Source organism: Argentina anserina, chromosome 4 (assembly GCF_933775445.1).
Source record: "Argentina anserina chromosome 4, drPotAnse1.1, whole genome shotgun sequence".
Taxonomy (NCBI): Eukaryota; Viridiplantae; Streptophyta; class Magnoliopsida; order Rosales; family Rosaceae; genus Argentina; species Argentina anserina.
Genome location: NC_065875.1, coordinates 27,637,443 through 27,656,950, shown reverse-complemented (window position 1 = coordinate 27,656,950; position 19,508 = coordinate 27,637,443). Strand labels below are relative to the sequence as shown.

The 19,508-nt window shown below is 39.4% G+C and overlaps 3 protein-coding genes across 6 annotated transcripts; 2 read left to right on the top strand and 1 right to left on the bottom strand.

The window, feature by feature from the left end:
* Positions 1-22: 22 nt before the first annotated feature.
* Positions 23-3,582, bottom strand: LOC126790951 (uncharacterized). Its single transcript, XM_050517335.1, has 6 exons — positions 2,752-3,582; positions 2,577-2,679; positions 2,433-2,498; positions 2,013-2,186; positions 1,824-1,920; positions 23-468 (listed from the first exon to the last, which is right to left on the bottom strand). Exons 1-6 carry the CDS (start codon positions 3,281-3,283, stop codon positions 343-345), a joined length of 1,098 nt encoding a protein of 365 aa, XP_050373292.1. The 5' UTR covers positions 3,284-3,582; the 3' UTR covers positions 23-342.
* A 770-nt stretch (positions 3,583-4,352) lies between these two features.
* On the top strand, positions 4,353-13,263 carry LOC126790945 (uncharacterized). Of its 2 annotated transcripts, none has more exons than XM_050517327.1 (21): positions 4,353-4,602; positions 4,697-4,795; positions 4,880-5,031; positions 5,106-5,178; positions 5,262-5,384; positions 5,584-5,692; positions 6,381-6,460; positions 6,625-6,706; positions 7,514-7,653; positions 7,733-7,843; positions 8,015-8,131; positions 8,251-8,340; positions 8,508-8,561; positions 8,709-8,783; positions 8,884-8,959; positions 9,071-9,170; positions 9,420-9,489; positions 10,284-10,357; positions 11,905-12,014; positions 12,183-12,434; positions 12,639-13,263. In XM_050517327.1, exons 1-21 carry the CDS (start codon positions 4,477-4,479, stop codon positions 12,920-12,922), a joined length of 2,397 nt encoding a protein of 798 aa, XP_050373284.1. In that variant the 5' UTR covers positions 4,353-4,476; the 3' UTR covers positions 12,923-13,263. The 2 variants fall into 2 exon arrangements, with proteins under 2 accessions (XP_050373284.1, XP_050373283.1); XM_050517326.1 differs by having other exon boundaries at positions 12,636-13,263.
* Positions 13,264-13,924: 661 nt separating this feature from the next.
* On the top strand, positions 13,925-19,293 carry LOC126790953 (transcription factor SRM1). Of its 3 annotated transcripts, none has more exons than XM_050517339.1 (3): positions 13,925-14,031; positions 15,203-15,946; positions 18,676-19,293. In XM_050517339.1, the coding sequence occupies exons 2-3, from the start codon at positions 15,576-15,578 to the stop codon at positions 19,175-19,177; spliced, it is 873 nt and encodes a 290-aa protein (XP_050373296.1). In that variant the 5' UTR covers positions 13,925-14,031; positions 15,203-15,575; the 3' UTR covers positions 19,178-19,293. The 3 variants fall into 3 exon arrangements, with proteins under 3 accessions (XP_050373296.1, XP_050373297.1, XP_050373294.1); XM_050517340.1 differs by lacking the exon at positions 13,925-14,031 and adding an exon at positions 14,446-14,558; XM_050517337.1 differs by lacking the exon at positions 13,925-14,031 and having other exon boundaries at positions 14,884-15,946.
* The last annotated feature ends 215 nt before the right edge of the window (positions 19,294-19,508 follow it).

Below are 19,508 nucleotides of genomic sequence, written 5' to 3'. Positions count from 1 at the left end.
TATCAAAATAAGGCTCCATGCAAATCACAATCACAATACAATCGAATTGTAATGAAAAGCTTCCTGTTAGACTCATTCCATACATAAGCAACCCCCAACAATGAAGAGCATTATAGAATCCCAGCAAACCCAGTTGGTGTTGCCTGACTTTCAAAAATCAACCTCCTCCTTCATTCTAATTCATTCCATATACATATATTTAGGAAAGAAACAAAAAATCAAAACCAAAATAAGCATTTTGAATCCTATCCAACATTTTAACTTGTGGCAGTGATTAGATAGCCTGGAAATATGCAACTTAAAAGAATAAGGCACAAGAGGCAGTGAGATGGTGGTTTAACATTAACGGAACTCGTCATGGAACCCATAGTCCTCATCGTCCTCGTCATTGAAAATAGCGCTGTAAAATACATATGGGTTCTCAATCATCTCGTTCAGTGACAGCCGCCCATCTTTATCTGTATCTGCCTGCAAGTTCACACAAAAGTGATACAACAATACAATCAATCTTGGGAACTTATCAAAACTCATCCCAGAGTCAGCAAATTCATACATGGCAGCAAGCACACCTCAACCAGAGCTACCAGTATAACTAATTGCAAGTTCCTGACAGAATGCATATGATGATATGATAATCATTACCAATACAACTGTTTCTTCCAAACACAGGACTTACAATAATACATAAGTTAAACTTTTCCCATACCCTCCTACGCTTAACCTATGCAACACCACGTATTCAGTGTGGAACTTCATCTATTAACGTCACTATATAAAATTCCCTGTGTTTTCATCCTGTCTGATATCTCTAACACATTAAAAAATGAATAAATTATCAATTTAGACTCCATCTTGGCAATATAGTCTGCACCATACTTATTTTTTCCCCAAACCGGTTTTCACAATCTGCATGATTGATAGCTACTTATCCCATCTAATACTGTAGAAACCAACTGGCATAATGATGACAGGAGAAGTAAAACAAAAAATGAAGAAGCACCAGTAAATCTACTTGAAACCAAAACAAATAAACTGACATTCCTCAACCACTATAGAGCGCTAGCAATTTCAAAGCCATATATATATATATATACAGAAAATCTCAGCTGTAGACGTCCGGATGGATTTTCCGTCCGGATTTCCGCCGTTCTCCTTGATCAGACGCCGGCGACGCCGTTTCTTCTCGTCGGAGTGACACCACGCCTTTCTAGACGCTGCTCCGATGAAGAAGAAGGCGAAAGAGATCAGAATCAGAGGTCCACCATGATCGGTGGTGAAGTTCTGAGTGAGGTTGCTGCAAGACCTCCGATCTCGATCCCTTTCGCCTTCTTCTTCTTCTTCTTCTTCTTCTTCTTCTTCATCGGAGAAGTGTCTAGGAAGGTGTGGTGTGACTCCGGCGAGAAGAAACGGCGTCGCCGGCGTCGGATCGAGGAGAGAAGCGCTGTATATATATATATATATATTTCATTATGCCTTTTAGATAAAAGAGAATGCTGATATCCAGATGTTCAAACTTCAAACCACTTTTGTAGACCTGAGCTCAAAACTGGAGCTTCCTTCTTGTAACATCTTAATAAATCATCCATTTAGCTTTAAGAATACATCTTCCTTTAGCTCAGAATCTCATATGGTTCAAGAACAATCACTAAAATTCTGATAATACCCTACCGCATACTAGGATGAAACTTAAGATGATGTCTATTTCACAGATCGAATGTATAAACACGTATGAATCATCAGTGTACAACTAAAGGACACAGCAAGTACCAACCGCCAGGTCCATTACGACCAAGCAAGTATGTACTTGGCATTAAAATGATTACCTGTGATATGATGTAATCGGCTTGTTGTTTTGCATAGTAATGTTCTGATGGATGGATTTTTCCAATAATAGGTAGTAACTCAACGTGTGACAAGTATCTATGAATAAAACAAGGCAAACTCAAGTCAATCGAAGTGAAAAGAAAACCCTCATGTAGCTAAGATGAATTACACATTTTAATAGCAATTACCCGTCACCATCTTTGTCAAGCTGTGCAAACAAAGTTTTAGCTGGGGCCTCCATCAAATCATCAGACTGATGTGTGGAATTGTGATCTTCTTCATCATAGTTCCTCACCAGATCAAAGAGGCCATGGAAGAATTCTTTGAAGTTAATCTTCCCGTCTTTGTCTGTGTCTCTTTCTCTGAGGAAGCAACGAATGGGCAACCAATTAGACAAGCAAGGAAACCATGTCAGAATGACATGAATTCAAATGACAGATAAAGTGAACTTGACTGTAAATATAAATCACCCATGCTGGAAGTGAATAGAGAAAGTTACTTTGGCATGAACCACCCATGAACTGGTGTTACTTAGTACAAGAAACACAAATGTCTGAGAGTTGGAGCAAACTTAAAACACATCTGAAAATGGAACTAGAATTCCGTACCTTACTTCCTCCTTGCACAACCACTCAAGTAGCTTTGGGTTTTTGCTGTCAGCTGGGTGTAGGAAGCTAGAGAATGAAGAAGAGTAATAAGCATCAAGATCAAAGAAAGGCATGGAAAAAAGATAAACAAGTAGAGTTACTCACTCATTGAACTCAGTTAGATTGAGAAGGCCATCCGCATCTGCATCTGATGCATTAAAGTGCTCTTCTTTCCACCAGCCCATGTCATAGCCAAATGAATTGTTATCTGAAAGAAAGTAAGTTAATTGCATTGCTACAGGGTAGGAATGAGTATGAGTCGAAGAGAGTGAGTACCTACCTGCATTCTGAACCCAGGTAGGGGGTTGGTACTCTTGGAAGGAAACAAAGGCGTCGCGATTTTTATCGTGAAGCTCCATATCCCTCTGAGTCCTGTGCAGAACTTCCCTCTGAGCCTGCTTCAAGTTCCAGAGAGTGAGCTCGTGCTCGGTGATAAAGCCATCGGCGGGTTCGACATCGACCTTGGGGAACAGCAAGACCAGCCTGTTGGTGACATTGAACTTTTCCTCGTCGTTCAAGTAGTCCTCGGCGTCCATGAAATCCTCCCACTCGGGCTGTGACTCGGCGGCGGGGGCCGACTGGAGATCCAGGTGCTCCTTCTCCCACTTGCGGTCTTCGCGGCGGCGCTCGATGTGGGCGACGAGAGGGTCGAAGGGGATGGGGGTGTGGGTGTGGGAATGGGAGAATGTGAAGTTGGAGCGGAGCTTGAGGCGGCGGTGGCGGTGGTTGCCCGATTTCTTAGGGGACTGAGAGATGAGCAGCAGTACTAGGACTGCTATGGTCAGGTACATGAATAACGACGCCCTCCCCATTTCACTAGTTTCCGGATTTGGAGATTGGAACTTGTTTATATAGAGGTTAAAGAACTGAGGAGAGAGTGTTGACTAATTGGACTAGACCAAGCTGTGGGAGAAGAGAGTCTCTGACATGGAGGGAGGATTCCAGTATGATCGAAACTGTGAATGAATCTATGAATGAATTTGATGATGAACAAAAGAAAAGAAAATATGAAAGAGAAAGAGAAGGGAGGTGTCGTCTGGGACTCGGGATCTGCTTGTTTGCGTTTAGCCGTTTAACAACTTTAACATAACACGCCCTCCTCCGTCCTTCTCATGCTTGTTTTCTTACTTTGATCCAATCTCATGGTTCTTTTCTATTTGCTTCTATTTATACTGAAAATATTATGTAGTAATTTATAATCTTACAACGTATATCGACACATAACGATAATGAATATCAAAACTTACCATGTAAAATTGTCAACTCTATATGTGGTCGAGTTAAGTTTGCATTTCGTTTTGTATTATAGTTTAATGAATTGGTTTTGCTATTGTGACTATGAATCTTGGTTTTTTAGTTTCTGCCATGGTAAAATGTGCTCGTAGAAATTTATGAAACACTGGGAATTGGAGATATCCTTGGAAGATAATTCAAAGATGTTTACAAAAATTAGTCGAGCACTAGTCCTAACAATGATCTGATCACGTTTCTGTTTCGGAAAAGGAGATGATTTGGTGAATTTTTGGGCATTTTATCTAGTAAATATTGGGTCTTCGTAAGTATTTTATCTAGTGAATTTGGGTTTGATTCGGCTTGTTTCTCATTCCTCTACTAACTCACGTTGAAACTTAGGTTTCAAAAAGAATGAATATTGACTTCCAAGTTCAAAATTATGTACGAAGGTGTCTAAAAGATGGGCCTCACATGTTTTTTGGCATGACCCTGGTCCAAACGTAGTTTGGGTCTAAGCGGAGATAGTGTACAAGAAACCGCGGATCGGAAGCTGAGGCCCATAGAAGAGTGAAGAAGTAAATTAAATAATTAATAACGTGGACAGAAAGCAGGGTCCAACCCAATTGGGATCATTGTTTTTCTCGACAATCATTTTGGATTATTGTTAGGATTTGAAGAGAAACAGAAAATAAAAAAGAAAGAATGGGAGTATGAGAATTGAGAAGGGAAGAGAGTAGTGTATCTGGAATAAGAAGGAAGCAAGCAAGCAAGGATGTTGAAATTCTTGAATCGAGTGGTGGGTGGATCTGGGAGCGGACCCAAAGATCTGCCATACAACATCGGCGAGCCCTATCCCTCTGCTTGGGGCTCTTGGACTCACTGCAGGGGCACCTCCAAGGTTTACACTCTCTCTCTCTCTCTCTGTGTTTCTGTGTTTGTTTGGTGAATGAATGAATGAATTAGGAGGATCTGATGTTTGAATTGGTGATCAGGACGACGGGTCTCAGGTCTCCATATTCTCCATAACTGGAAGTAACGCTCAGGATGGCCATCTCGCCGCCGCTCGCAATGGTGTCAAGCGTCTCCGCACTGTAACTTGTCCCTTTCCATTATCATCATTATCATCATTACTACGTGCTTGCTTGTTTTCTGATATGCAATTGGTTTCATTTCAGGTCAGACATCCCAACATCTTGTCATTTCTCCACAGTACTGAAACCGAAACCATGGATGCTTCTACCCCCAAGCACACTATCTACATCGTCACCGAGCCTGTTATGCCCCTCTCCGAGAAGATCAAAGAGCTCAGTTTACAAAACATCCAAAGGTACTTTCTCATTTCAATCTTTTCTCTGCATATCGCCTACCGCACTATAACTTGCTTTTATGTCTTGATCTCAGGGATGAATACTACGCCTGGGGCCTTCACCAGATTTCCAAAGCTGTTAGTTTCTTAAATAATGATTGTAAACTGGTATGCTCTACTCACCCACTCTCTCACTGCATTTTTCAGATATAATCGCCCTAATTCACAGTCTCTGGTTTCGGCTACTTCAGGTTCATGCCAATGTTTGCGTGGCCAGTGTTGTTGTAACTCAAACATTGGACTGGAAGCTGCATGCTTTTGATGTCCTATCCGAGTTTGATGGCAGCAATGAGGCTTCTGCTGGACCAATGCTGGTAAGCCTCTTTTCAATTGGCATCCATTACTTTTTAGCCTGTTGTTTCCTTTTTAACTCTTTTATTGGGTTATGTTGGCCTAGCGTTTGGAGCTTACTTTTCATCCATCACTTTAATCATCCAGTAATTTTTCATACAAAGTGTGTAGAACAAGTCACAACTTGCGGTATGACTCTAACCAATTCTCTTTTTCCTTCAGCAATATGCCTGGCTTGTTGGAGCACAGTACAAACCGGTGGAGTTGCTGAAGTCTGATTGGGTGGCGGTCAGAAAGTCTCCACCATGGGCCATTGATTCATGGGGCTTGGGTAAGTCTCTAGTTGACTACTAGTCTGGTAGACATGGTCATAAATTTCTTATGTTAACAAGTAGAGTTGTAAAGGATATATTGATGCTTCTGCTAAATTGATTAGGATATGTTAAAATGACATCTAAACCATTTTAAATGAGAACAATTAATTTCGTTTTCTGTTGAGTGTTGAGTGTCTAAAACTTTTATTATTTTCAGGTTTGTAGTATTGGTCGTTTTGGATACAAGGTTGAACTGAGTGGTTCCATGTTCTCTGTATCATTATTTATTGAGACATTTAGAAGAACAAAAGGCCAAAATTGTATTCAGAATTTTTTTTGTAAGATGACAATTTAAGTTGTTCAGTCAAGAGGATTAGAGGTCTATAGGAGAAAGGTAGAAAGTAAGTGGATCTTTTTCTTTGGCATTTTTGGAGGTCTGTTTGTCTTTGGTCATCTGAGGTTACTTATCTTATTGTGGGTGGAGGGCTACTGTATCTCCAATCTTTAATCAGCTGATATATTTGCTGGTTTTGTGCAATACTTGTCTACTGGGAATGTTGTTGGATCGTCTCTGATAGTATTTCAGTGACTGCTGATCCACTTAAAGTATTGCTAATTAATTTTTTCTATTCAAGTTATTAATTTAGGTTCTTCAGTTTGAATAGGCTGCCTTTAAGAATCTAATTTTTATGATAAACTTGATAGGGTGTCTTATCTACGAGCTCTTCTCTGGTATGAAGTTAAGCAAAACAGAGGAGTTGCGAAACACTGCTTCTATTCCAAAGGTTAGCCTTCTACTGCTTGGAATTTGTGATGGCATTTAGTCTTTTAGCTTCTCTTGTTCTTAATTTTTTCTGAATATGTGTTTCCAGTATGTCTTAATTTTTGTGGGATTGATATCTTCAAAGATTCATTTTCATTGTTATCTCTGTATTTCTTTGCCTCACAGTCTCTGCTTCCAGATTATCAGCGGCTCCTGAGTGCCATGCCTTCTCGTAGGTTGAATACGTCGAAGCTGATAGAAAACAGCGGTGATATTTCCTTCTTAACTTGAGTTATCTGAATATATCTAAGGAAAGTGTAGTTTTAGAATTCTATTCTGCTTCATGGCCCTAGGATTGATCAAACGTTGGATAATCTATTATATAGTACCTATTAGTTAGCTGACTGGATTATCATCTATAGCTCTGAGATGAGAATCATAGTCTAGAAAATGGTAGGTATTAACGAAGTCTATGTTGCTAAGGCGTTCTACTTCTAGTTTGTAAGACTAATCACAAAGATACTATTAAAAGCACTTATAATGTGTAACTATGTGAACATGTTAGCTAGACTGTGATAAATCTGACCAAGTATAGGCCTTAGGTCTCACAGTTCCTGAAGATGCCAAGCTTAAATGAATGTCCGAGATGGTAGTGATGTGAGCCCTTTCAGAATAGATGATTGAAGTATTATGCTTTTGATCATGATATACATATTTTGATGCACTTAAATGGACATAAAAACACACTCAAGACCCTTGACCCTCAGACTTCATTAGGCTCTCAAAACACTAGACTCATAATCATTATTCATAAACTGAGAATAAACTTGAAAATACCCTTAATCTACCATGGAGACTTTGCTTAGACCAAATAGGGTAGGACTTAGCCTTGGGCTTCCAAAGAGGATATTTGTTTTCCTGCCAACTTATGGCTGCTCTATCATATTGTGTATTATTTTCCTGTTTGTATTGGTTATACCTTTATAACAGTTGCGGTCTTCATATTGTTGTGTGTTTCCTTTCCTTAGCTTAGTTTCTTCTATTCTACTAAGTGCTGCAACAAAATGATTCACAGCCTATTTTCAAAATAAGTTGGTGGATACCATACACTTCATGGAAATTCTGAATCTGAAGGATAGTGTTGAGAAAGATACTTTCTTCCGGAAGCTTCCAAATTTGGCAGAGCAGCTACCTCGTCAAATTGTGCTGAAAAAGGTATTATGTGATTTGTTTAGTTTAAATATATAGTGAATTTTGAGTATCAGATTATAATATTAAGTCTTGGTTTCTACAGTTACTTCCTCTATTAGCTTCTGCCCTGGAATTTGGTTCAGCTGTTGCACCTGCTTTGACTGCATTGTTAAAAATGGGTTCCTGGCTTTCAACTGAAGAATTTAGTTTCAAGGTCAGTGGTTCGGTACTTTCTGCAGTCTGCGTGACCTTGTACATTATGAATTATCCATGACTTAATCTTCTCTTGAATTGTCACTCTTTATTAGGCCTTAGCTTCTTATGGTTCTTCTGTTCTTTGTTTTGTTTTGTGTGTTACTGAGTTCATATATTTGTTGCTGTTCAGGTGTTGCCAACCATCGTGAAACTGTTTGCTTCCAACGACCGAGCTATTCGAGTAGGTCTTTTGCAACATGTTGATCAGTTTGGAGAATCATTATCTGCACAAATTGTTGATGAGCAAGTATGAAGTTAATTGTTATCCATATTTAATTGATCAAACAAATTCTTATTGTGTTTTGTTGCTATCCTGGTTGTTTTAGTGTATCTAAGTTGTAAATTTGCACGCAATCGTTGAATCAGGTTTACCCCCATGTTGCTACTGGATTCTCTGATACATCTGCTTTTCTCCGGGAACTGACTTTAAAGTCCATGCTTGTTCTCGCTCCCAAGGTCAGTGCAATCTCATGGTTCCAGATACCTGCTTTCGTGGATCCCTGCTTTGTTGTATGAGTTGTGTTAGACAGTATGAAAGCCGCTATGATTAGAATCTTGGCACATGGTGAAAAGTGCAGTTATATGGGTGTTATTATTTAACCTGTTTGTCTGTTTATGTGTAGCTTTCTCAACGAACCATTTCAGGATCGTTGTTGAAATATCTTTCAAAATTGCAGGTATGATTCTTATGAATTATCGGACATCAGTAGCTTACTCATGCACACACATATATATATATATGTATATGTATTCATATATGTTTGTCGGATTGATTGAAAACATCATCACTTCAACTGTTTGTCTGTGTAATTTCCGTCATGCAGGTTGATGAAGAACCTGCAATTAGAACAAACACTACTATATTGTTAGGGAACATCGCAAGCCACCTCAGTGAAGGGGTTAGTGTCATTGACTTGCCACATCTGCCTTTTCATTCGCATCTTATTGTCATTTTATAGAAGTCTGTAGATCTATCGATAACATCCTTATTTTAAACAGACAAGGAAAAGAGTTCTGATTAATGCATTTACTGTTCGTGCATTACGGGATAGTTTCTCACCAGCCCGTGGAGCAGGTACCAGAATTATTTTTTCATTTACCAGTTTTTTTTGAAGGAGTCATGGTTGTCTTGTTCATCAGCCAACTGTTTAGATATATAATGAATTGAAATGTCGTAATCTGGCAGGTATAATGGCTTTATGTGCAACCAGTTCTTATTATGACATCACTGAAATTTCAACTAGGATCCTCCCGAATGTTGTTGTTCTTATCATTGATCCTGACAAGTAAGTGTGCTGTAGATGGTTTCAATATTGCTATTCTCTTTATATGTATGTGAGAAGGATCCCTAACTTCCAGCATTTTGTGAACTGTTATTTCAGTTCACAAAAGGCTTCTACCCTAAAAATTCTTTCCACTATGTCATTGTTGCACGTTTTTGCAACTTAAATAAATGTACAATGACATGATCAAATATATTTCCACAGTTGTACATATGTTTGCTATGTTTTTCTGAATCTTTTTCTTCGAATCAGTGACGTTCGTTCGAAGGCATTTCAAGCAGTTGATCAGTTTCTACAGATAGTGAAGCAAACTTATGAGAAGGTGCATGTCAAAAACTTTGATGTGTTTTACTTTTTTGTGTTCCTTGTTTGTCATATTTGTATGTAGGCATGTTTAAAGCATTTTTGTTTTTGCATGACAGCATATAAAATTTTACCTTTTTTTTTGGTGGGGGAAGAATAGTAACTTGTGAGAAACCTTGTGTAACTAAAAGTTTTAATGTTGTAAGTGTCTTAGTGGTGCAACACTTGTGTGGGAATTCATCCTTACTTTCTTTTATGGAGGGTGAATTGGCACCCGTTCTTTAATAAACCACTCCCCTTCTGTGCATAAATTCATTGGAAGATTTCTCATGGAGGAGGGTGTGCTTTGTAAAGAAAAAAGGGTGCTAATCTCAATCCCTCTTTTTTTTTTTCCCAATTCTTCTTTTTATGGTACAGAAATTTTACTCACACGACTAAATACTAGATACACCCCTTTATTATCGCACCACCTATTTTAACTTTATTGGTTTTATAATTTTTAGGATACACACCCCCAATCTTAAACTATTTTGATTCATATTACATAAACAATCCTATTTTTGCAATGTATAATTGTCTCTTTTGGTAAATTTATGAACCCAGTCTAATATGAATTGTAAGAAAAAAGAGGTGTGTATCTAGTATATAGAGGTGTGAATAATTTTTTTTTAATGCCAACTCATTAATCATTTTCTTCACATATATATATATATATATATATACTGTGTGAAATGTGTCAGGGATAAGAGGGTATGATTGATGTATCTCTTAGATGTTTTTATTGACTCTTTTCCTTGCTCTTTTCTTTTATAGACAAATTCTGAAGATGCTGCTGGGGATGCAGGTGTTGGACTATCATCAATGCCAGGAAATGCTAGTTTATTGGGGTAAGTTGATTTTATATTTTTAGCATATTAGGACAAGAAGTAAATGTGTTTTGTGAGCACCAGCTATGCTGCTTGGTGTGATTTCAATTTTCTGATGCCTTAGTTGTAGTGACCAGTCAATGGGACTGAGTATAAACACTCCCGCGAGGCCGAGAGACCTTTTAGGAGAGCTGCATGCAGTGTTTTTCTTTATACGTAGTGCATGTCATGCTGAATCAATTTTTGTTTCCTTTAAAATCTTTAATTTTTTTATCACATCCTCCCATCTAAATGAGTTTCTTTTTTTGGAAGCGAAAGGATTATGTAAATTGAAGAAATAGGCATCTTGGCCTACTATATTTCTTCTTTTCTTCAGAACATTCTTGTATGTATATATATACAAAATTTCTCAACTGTGAACATCTGCACCGTCTATACGGTGCGGATTCGGCGATTCCGGCCACCGGCGACACTCAACGACGGCACCGACCAGCACAACCGTACTCCCCTCCTTCCGGCGCTCCTATCTGTGGCGGCCGGAGCTGCAGCGCCGGCCTACAGCGCCCGAAATTTCGAAATCTCCACTCGGTGCCCAGAATGGCCGCCTTACATATTTATACTGGTTGAAATTTCGAGATTCCGGCCGGCACAAACAGGAGCGCTGGGAGGAGGGGAGTGCGACTGTGCTGGTCGGCGCCGTCGAATCCGCAGCCGAGAAGCCATGTGTAAATATATATATATATATATATATATATATATATATATACACACACACACGCCGGTTCAGGTGCGGAGGTCTGTACCTTACGTACGGATTCACCGATTTCCCGCGACTGCAGGCCGCAACGGCGCAGCACCTCCCGTCTATGCCGACCAAAGCTTCATCGGCGACCTCTCCGGCCACCGTGGGTCGCCGATGGAGCTCTGACCGGCATAAATAGGATCGTCAAGAGGTGGGTAGTGCATTTGTGCCGTTGTCACTGGAATCGGCGAATCCGTACAGACTTCCGCACCTGATCACCATTATATATATATATATATGTATAGAGAATGTTTATCATGTGCGAACGTCCGCACCGTGCTCCCCCCTCCCAACGCTCATGTCTGTATCGGCCGGAGCTCCAACGCTGACCCACGGTGGCTGGAATCTACAAATTTCCAGTTTTTTTAAAGATTTCAGCTGTTGGAACTCTGGCCGGCACATACAGGAGCACCGGGAGGGGGAGTGCGGCGGGCACCATTCGCACTATCGTTGTGCGTCATTGGTCACCGGAATCGCCGAATCCGCACCTGAAACGGCCTATATATATATTTATATATGGAGTAGTTTACACGTTTCTCTTGGCTTTCAGAAGATGCGTGGTGTGGTCACCTTGATATATTAGATTGCGTGTGCTTCTAATAATTCACTACATTGATGCAGTTTATATAAATTTGTAACATGCCTAGGTGCTTGACCTTATTGTTTGATGTGCCCAATGCTTTATTAAAACCACATTTTCACGTGATACAATTCTGGTACTGTACTCGTGAAATCAAATTAAAGCAAAATTATAATTATTATGTAGATGGGCAATGAGTTCCTTAACTCTGAAGGGTAAACCTGTTGAACAAGCTCCACTCGCACTTGTCAATACCAGTACTTCTCTTACTAAAGTGACTTCTAATGACAGTTCAGGTACACATTATGATAATTAGTTTCACTTTTATCGTGTTTAGCTGCTGGAAACAATAAAATCATTGACGATTATGATGCTTTTCTGTATTTTTCTTTTCCCTTCCGATGGTACGGTTCATTCACACTTAATCTTCATCTCTTCGATATTGTTTTCTTTCACAATCCTAGTGATGGATACTCCAACCACAGCACCTGCCCATGTAAGTTCCACAACAGATTTCCCAGATCAACATGTACCTGAGTCCCCTACATCCACGGATGGTTGGGGAGAGCTAGAAAATGGGCTTCAGGAAGGGCATGAAAGTGACAAGGATGGTTGGGATGATATCGAACCCCTTGAAGAGCCAACACCTCCTCCAGTACTTGCTAACATTCAAGCTGCTCAGAAGCGACCGGTCTTGCAATCGCAGCCAAAGCAAGGTATATGAACTGCTGTATCAAGATATAAAATTTATTTACCTCTGTTTGCCACATACAACAGAAATGCATGGAACATACACCTACGCTTTGTTTCTGAACTTCACAAGTTTATTTCATGTGTCAGCTAGTCAGCTTTTGCTACACGTCATCTGATTTTTCCTTGTGTTGATAATTAATTGGAGATTTCTTTTTTGTTTCTAGCAGCAAATGTGCGACCCAAAAGCACGGCTAAAGTTATCAAGGATGAAGATGATGATTTGTGGGGTTCCATTGCCGCGCCAGCACCGAAAACAAATTCAAAGGCTTTGAATTTGAAATCAAGTCGGGCAGTTGATGATGATGATGATGACCCATGGGCTGCCATTGCCGCTCCCCTACCTACTACCAAGGCAAAACCGTTAGGGGCTGGTAGAGGTCGAGGAGCTAAACCTGCTGCTCCAAAATTGGGTGCACAGAGGATAAACCGGACTTCTTCATCTGGGGTGTAAAGTTTACAGAGGATCTCAAGAGAAAAGATATGGGTTAAGATTTATTTGTATAAATTTTTCCCTTTTGGTGGCTGGTATTTGGTCCAACAGGAATTGTAGTCAACAACGTGTGAATGATTTCTACGGATACTCTTTTAGTTTACTCAAGTTATACACACAAGCCACCATCTGGTTTGTAGCTTTATTTGATTTTGGTGTGAGGTTAGGTGATATAGATACAGCATACTGGCCTTCAATTTTGTGGCTGTAAATTTGGGATGTAATTATTGTAATCATTAACATTGGTAGGATTTCTGCTTGTAATATTGTTGACATGAAATTTGAAAAGCTGTTTTGTGGTCCTTTAGTGATTATTATCTTGGGTTCCCCTCTGAAAGGATGGAAATTGGAAATAGGAGGATTTTGTTTTTTTAACTATTATTGTTGAAACAAGGAGGATCCTAGTTTTGTTTGCACTCATTATTCCTTGGATATTATGGAGTGATATCTATTTTGGGTCATTGATTTGACATTAGCCGGAAGAGGACAACAAGAGAAGAGGGCAGTGTGGTAACCCAAAATTCACCATAAAAACAACTGAGGGCGATGCAAATTGGAGGTCGACTATTTTGCCTGTGTCTGCCAGCCGGCTTTTGCTCGTGAACTTTGAACATGTTGCTGATGTGCCACATCAAAATTGGTCGGGCGACTTGCCTATACTCACCTTTCTCAGATATTATGGAGGGAAATTTCCTCGATTAGACTATGGCGTGAAAATTATGATACAGATTTTTCGGCTAAAAATTAGCAATTAAAACACAAAATGGATATCAAAGGCAGATTATTATCCAAATTAGAATGAATATGAATGAAATCTAAAAAGGCAGGAATTAAAAAAAGTCCCAAAAACAAAAAGAAGAGAGGATGAGGGAGGGTAGGACCCAAGGAGGGAGGAATCTGTCTCCGATGCTTATATACAGAAGAGGAAAAAATGGCCTCTTTTGACTCCCTCATTTTTATTCAGAAAAACAAGACACAACACAAGCAGCTATACTGGTCTAGTCTCCCCTTCACTTGACCCCCCAAAACCAAAAGATTGAAACTTTGCAACTCGAAGGCTACCGGAAAAGGTGATGATTTCTTTTCTTTCTGATACCCATGTCACTCTTTATAGAAATTCAGTTGTCTTTTGTTTTGCTCTGCTCTGTTACTGATTCACAACTGGGATTAACAACTGAAAATTACTCATACTCACTCTTGTCTCTCTGTTTCTTCCTGGAATTGCAAGTTGGGGGATGAATCCCAGCTGTCTTCTGTGTATGCGCAACTAGTTGTTGTTGTTGTTGTTGTTGTTGTTTGTTGGAGATGGGACCAACTGACCCATCATCATCATCCTCTGTTTGGTTTTTTTGGCTTTCAGGATAACCCATCAACGTCATCTATAATTTCGTTGCTTGCCCCATTCCCTTTGTAATTTTTCACTCTCTCTTTTATTTTCCCCTCCTTCATTTCTTGTGTTTATCTGATTTCTGGATTCCCCCGCCCCTCCCGTTTTGTTCTTATTAGGCTTCGCTTTCTTTCTCGTTTTGTAACAATCTCAACTGCTGCTGTAATTTCACTTGTGGTAAATTTCTGGCCGTCGACGAGTTCAAGCAAGGTAATGTTAGGATTTTACAGTCTTAAACTGGTTATCCAAGTAAAGTTGTTTGCTTGTGAATTTGATTTCATTGGTGCGGCTATGAGAAATGTTTACCCCGAGTGGGTGCATTTACGAGGTCTCAAACTCGTAGTTGATTCATGATATGGGGATGTTTTATTGGGCTTCTGCGATGTTTTTGTTCAGTCAGCTCTATTTTCGATTGCAGCAGAGTACGGATCAGAAATGGTCCGGCTGAAATTATGATTTTTTAATTTATTCTTCAAGTTTGTTTCTTGGGTTTTCTATTCTGTTTCATGGATTGGGACTGGCCACTGGTGAATCAGTAGGTTTTACTGTCTGTAAAATTGAGTTTGAAAACAGTGAGCCTGTGCTTTCAAAACTGTTCATATACTGTGGCTTGCTGTTATCTTAGAATTCAAAGTGGCAGTATGATGATAACTATCTTTGGACTTCTGGGTTTCTCTTGTTTTGTTTGATTACTCCATGGTCTCTTTCATATATCACTGTAAAACCCTAGTTACCATTCTACAGAATATATGGTCACATTAATTTTATTGACATTTATTGCGTCTTCCATATTATGGTTTTCAGATATTTCTCATGGTCTAACTGAACTTTGCTGCCTTTTCATTCATCAATAGGTCAGCAATTCACAAGAGTCCAATTCTTGAGTTCTGTAGCAAATTATCATTGAGATCTTCACATAGCTCACTGAGTTTTGTGATTTTCATTGGAGCCGGTCTCTGGTTTAGCTCTAGTGATCTGTTCTGGGCATCTCCGATACTGCTCTTGCTCAGCTCTATGGTCTGACACATCTGCTTTCCCAATTTGAGCCTACCATCAACAAAGTTGTTACTGCCCCTCACTATTCGATTAAAATTTAGATCCAAGCCCCAAGAATCTGTTCCACAAGATTGATTCTCTTCAAGAAGGTGTAACATTCATTGCTGAGTAGTTTGCTCTATCTTCCTGTGGGCAATACCTTGGATAGTGGAATCAAACACAAGTACTAAGATGTCTACGGAGGAAGCAGTTGCTAGCTCCTTGTGGACTTGGGAGCAGGATAAAGCATTTGAGAATGCCCTAGCAACTTATTCTGAGGATTCTCCAGATCGTTGGGAGAAAATTGCAGCTGATGTAGAAGCGAAATCCGTAGAGGAGATCAAGCATCATTATGAACTCTTAGTTGAGGATATAAGCCAGATCGAAGCTGGTTGTATACCACTGCCTTGCTACAATTCTTCAGAGGGTTCAACAAGCCATGCCAGTGATGAAGGAACCAGTAAGAAGGGACACTACAGCAGCGAATCTAATCATGGCAGTAAGGCTTCAAGGGCAGATCAGGAACGCCGTAAGGGAATTGCTTGGACAGAGGATGAACACAGGTTAGTATATTGCTTACAAGTTAATTGTTTGCTTCCCCAAATGATGTTTCATTTTTGGAATTCTCTCAATCAAATAAAGATTGGTGACTCTTTGCGGCCTATTTCTCTGGCTTTATAACTTATAAGTACATATACTTCCGAACAATTTTGCAGCTCTGGCTTTATAGGTATAACTTATAAGTAAATATACTTCCAAATAATTGCTTACACTTTTCCAATAGTGTTGTCCCTTTGCTCCATGATTCTGAGTTTGCTTGTCCAGTAATAATTTGCTAAAGTTGCTTTTTTGTGGTAAAGATAGTCCATGGTATATTTCAACAATACTTTGATCTGCATATATGCTCTGCTGTTGTACTATATTCTTATAGGGTAGTGCCATTCATGAGGGAAAGATCATTAATTCTTCACATGTGAATACATGTTTAGCATGGGGTTTTTGGCTCTCATTCTACCTTTTCCTTCGTAAGGTTTGGGTGTTTCCTTTTCTCTATACAAAGTGCTTGTTAGTGTATAAAACATATTTATATTTATGCCATAGATTAGTACTTAAATCTAGAAACAAGGAAGCAAATGAACGTGGTAAATAACCAGGGTTGGTTGTCTGGAATGATGGTCCTTTAATCTACACGTAGAGTTCTGTAGGGTTTGTGTTGTGTTTTTGGCTCATTGATACAATTTGGAACTGTAGGATTCATTAGGAAAATCTGAGTTTAGAATAGAAAGAGCACAGCGCTGCAGCTTTTCTATAAGCTCTAGGAAAGTTGGTCTTTTAGGGTTCTATTAGGATTTGTAGAATAGACTTGGTCTATTAGGTTTAGGAGTCCTAAACCATGTTGTTGCAGCCCCTATTGATATAAATAGCAGCTGCAGGGCGTTTTCTAAGGATAAGGCAAAGAGCACAGAAAACCGGGAGCTAAGGGTGATAGAGAGACCTAGCAAGGAGCTAGGAGTAGCATAGGGATTTCAATAAGTGCTTGTAATCAAGTTGTTATTCTCCATAGTGCTAGTGATTCTCAGGAGAGATCACACAGAGGACGTAGGCATTGCCGAACCTCTATAAATTGATGTGTGCTGTGTTTTCTGTTTTCAAGTTCATCTATTAGCTTTGCTTATATCGTAAAGTACCTAGTAAAAGATCCAGGGGTGTCTCTACAACAGTTTGTTGTTCAGTGATGGACTGCCTGTAGGTTGTCTGATAATGACGGTCTTTTATTCTTAGACACCTTGAGTTCTGTAGGATTTGTTGTTCAGTGATTGGCTGCCTGAATGCCTGGCCTTAGCTATAACTACACTGCATTGATATTGACGAAACCGGTGCTTAAACTGTTGGGATTGGGATTAACTGAAAAGGAAACTAGCAGCACCTGCCTGACTCAAGTTGTGATTGTTGATACTTACTATATTAGAAAGATATGGTTTCTAATCAGAAAGAAACCATATATTGCAGAATTGTAAGACAGAAATTTTTATAGATGGATCTACAGAACTCGGGTCATTTGCAGATATAATCTCACTTTAATGGTGTAGGATGGGGGTCTTAATTCCTCTCTTTTTCTCCTATTATCTGTGTATGAAGTTCTGGTTCCTTTTCTGATGGTATTTTTAACCCACTTCAGCAGTTTTGTTCCCAAGTGCATCTTTCTTTCCTTCAACTATCATAGATGTCTCTCTCTCTCTCTCTCTCTCTCTCTCTCTCTCTCTCTCTCTCTGGTTCTGCTGTATCCTGAAGCATATTGTAAGTGTGTTTTGTTAGTGTCGTTAACTAGCTACGCAGCTTACAAAAAGTGCCCAATTCTTATAGCAGGCAACTGTTGACCTATATTCTGGTATATTTACTGAAAAATGAAAATAATGTTATTGGTAGTCACTTGATTGACATCCAATCACAGTTTCCGAGTCATTTGTAATTGTTGATGCTCTGTCCTGCCACAAGGGAACAATAGTAGCCCTGTTATCAAGTATCCTATTCTTGATGTGTGTGTGTGTGTTAGAATCATGTTTGCTGAACTTCTTTTTTGGTCAGTTTTAGCAGGAATTTTGGTAAAGGCTCATCTTTTGCTGTCACCTGGGTTATTGTAATTTGTTCAATCTTTGCAGCTTAGTTGCTTGCTAGTCAGGGTTTTTATCTACTTTATCCTCATGTTAGTCTACATCAAACAAATTTTCTCTTTTGTTACAAATGGTCCAAAGTGTTCGGTGTTCTGTTTTTAAACTTTGATTTCCAGGTGAAAGATTTTGTAACAATTATCTACATATTAGACCAACCTTGCAATGACTTCTAGCTATTTAATAGTGCCAACTGCAAATTTCACCTACCACTTCAATAACACCAATGAGCTTCACAGGTTATTTCAGCTATGCAATGAAGTTGATCATATATTATCTACTATAACCTAACTGCAATTTTCTGATTTTTCAGCCAGTTAGCATAGAAATGCTAATATTGGTTATTGATCTATGTATTGAAATGCTGTGATTATTTTTTATAGTTTCTTAGAAAATGGCTTATTCTAGTAATTCAACTTCAATAAAAGGTCCAAAAGTTGTTGCCTGGATGTGTGTTACTGAAAGACTGGTCATCTTATGAGCAAACTACAATCATGAATCATGCCATTGGGAGATGGATATTCTGCTGTAGTTTACAAATCGTTAAATGTGGTTAAAAATCTGTTTAATGGAGTTGATTTCTGTTGTACTTGAGGATTCTGACTTTTCGTAAACCTTGACAGGCAATTTCTTCTAGGCTTGGAAAAATATGGGAAAGGTGATTGGCGAAGTATATCACGGAACTTTGTAGTAACAAGAACACCCACTCAAGTGGCAAGCCATGCACAGAAGTATTTCATTCGTTTGAATTCGATGAACAAGGACAGAAGGCGATCAAGCATCCATGACATCACCAATGTCAACAATGGAGAAATTGCAGCAGTCCAAGGGCCAATCACTGGTCAAGGAAATGGGTCTGCTGTAGGCTCATCTGGCTCTGGGAAATCGGCCAAACAATCTGCTGCTGGACCCCCGGGGGTTGCCATGTATGGTGCACCAAGTATCGGGCAACCAATTGGAGGACCTCTTGTCTCAGCTGTTGGCACACCAGTGAATCTGGCTGGTGCTTCTCCACACATGGCATATGGTGTGAGAGCCCCTATGCCTCCTGGAGCACTTGTTCCTGGGGCACCAATGAACATGCCCCCCATGACATATCCTATGCCTCACACGGCTCATAGATAATATGCATCATTTACTCTTATTTTAGCTCCAAAATGTACAAAGAACAGAGATAGACCGAGTAGCTTGAGCTATTATTGCCTCTCGTTGGGTTGGTTATTAGGACCATTTTGCTCTTAGCTGAAGTGCTTTTGTTAGGAAAGCACGAGTTGTTTGATGCTATTCGTCTATTCTATTCTTGTACGAAATAAGCGACTGGGTGGGAAGCCGACGCCCAAAAGAAAAGTAGAATGGGGAAGAATTACAATGACATGAATATGTATAGACCAATTGCAAATGGGATGGTGGTATTGTTAGATTGAACTGGTATCCGTTTAAAATTATCAGTAGTCTG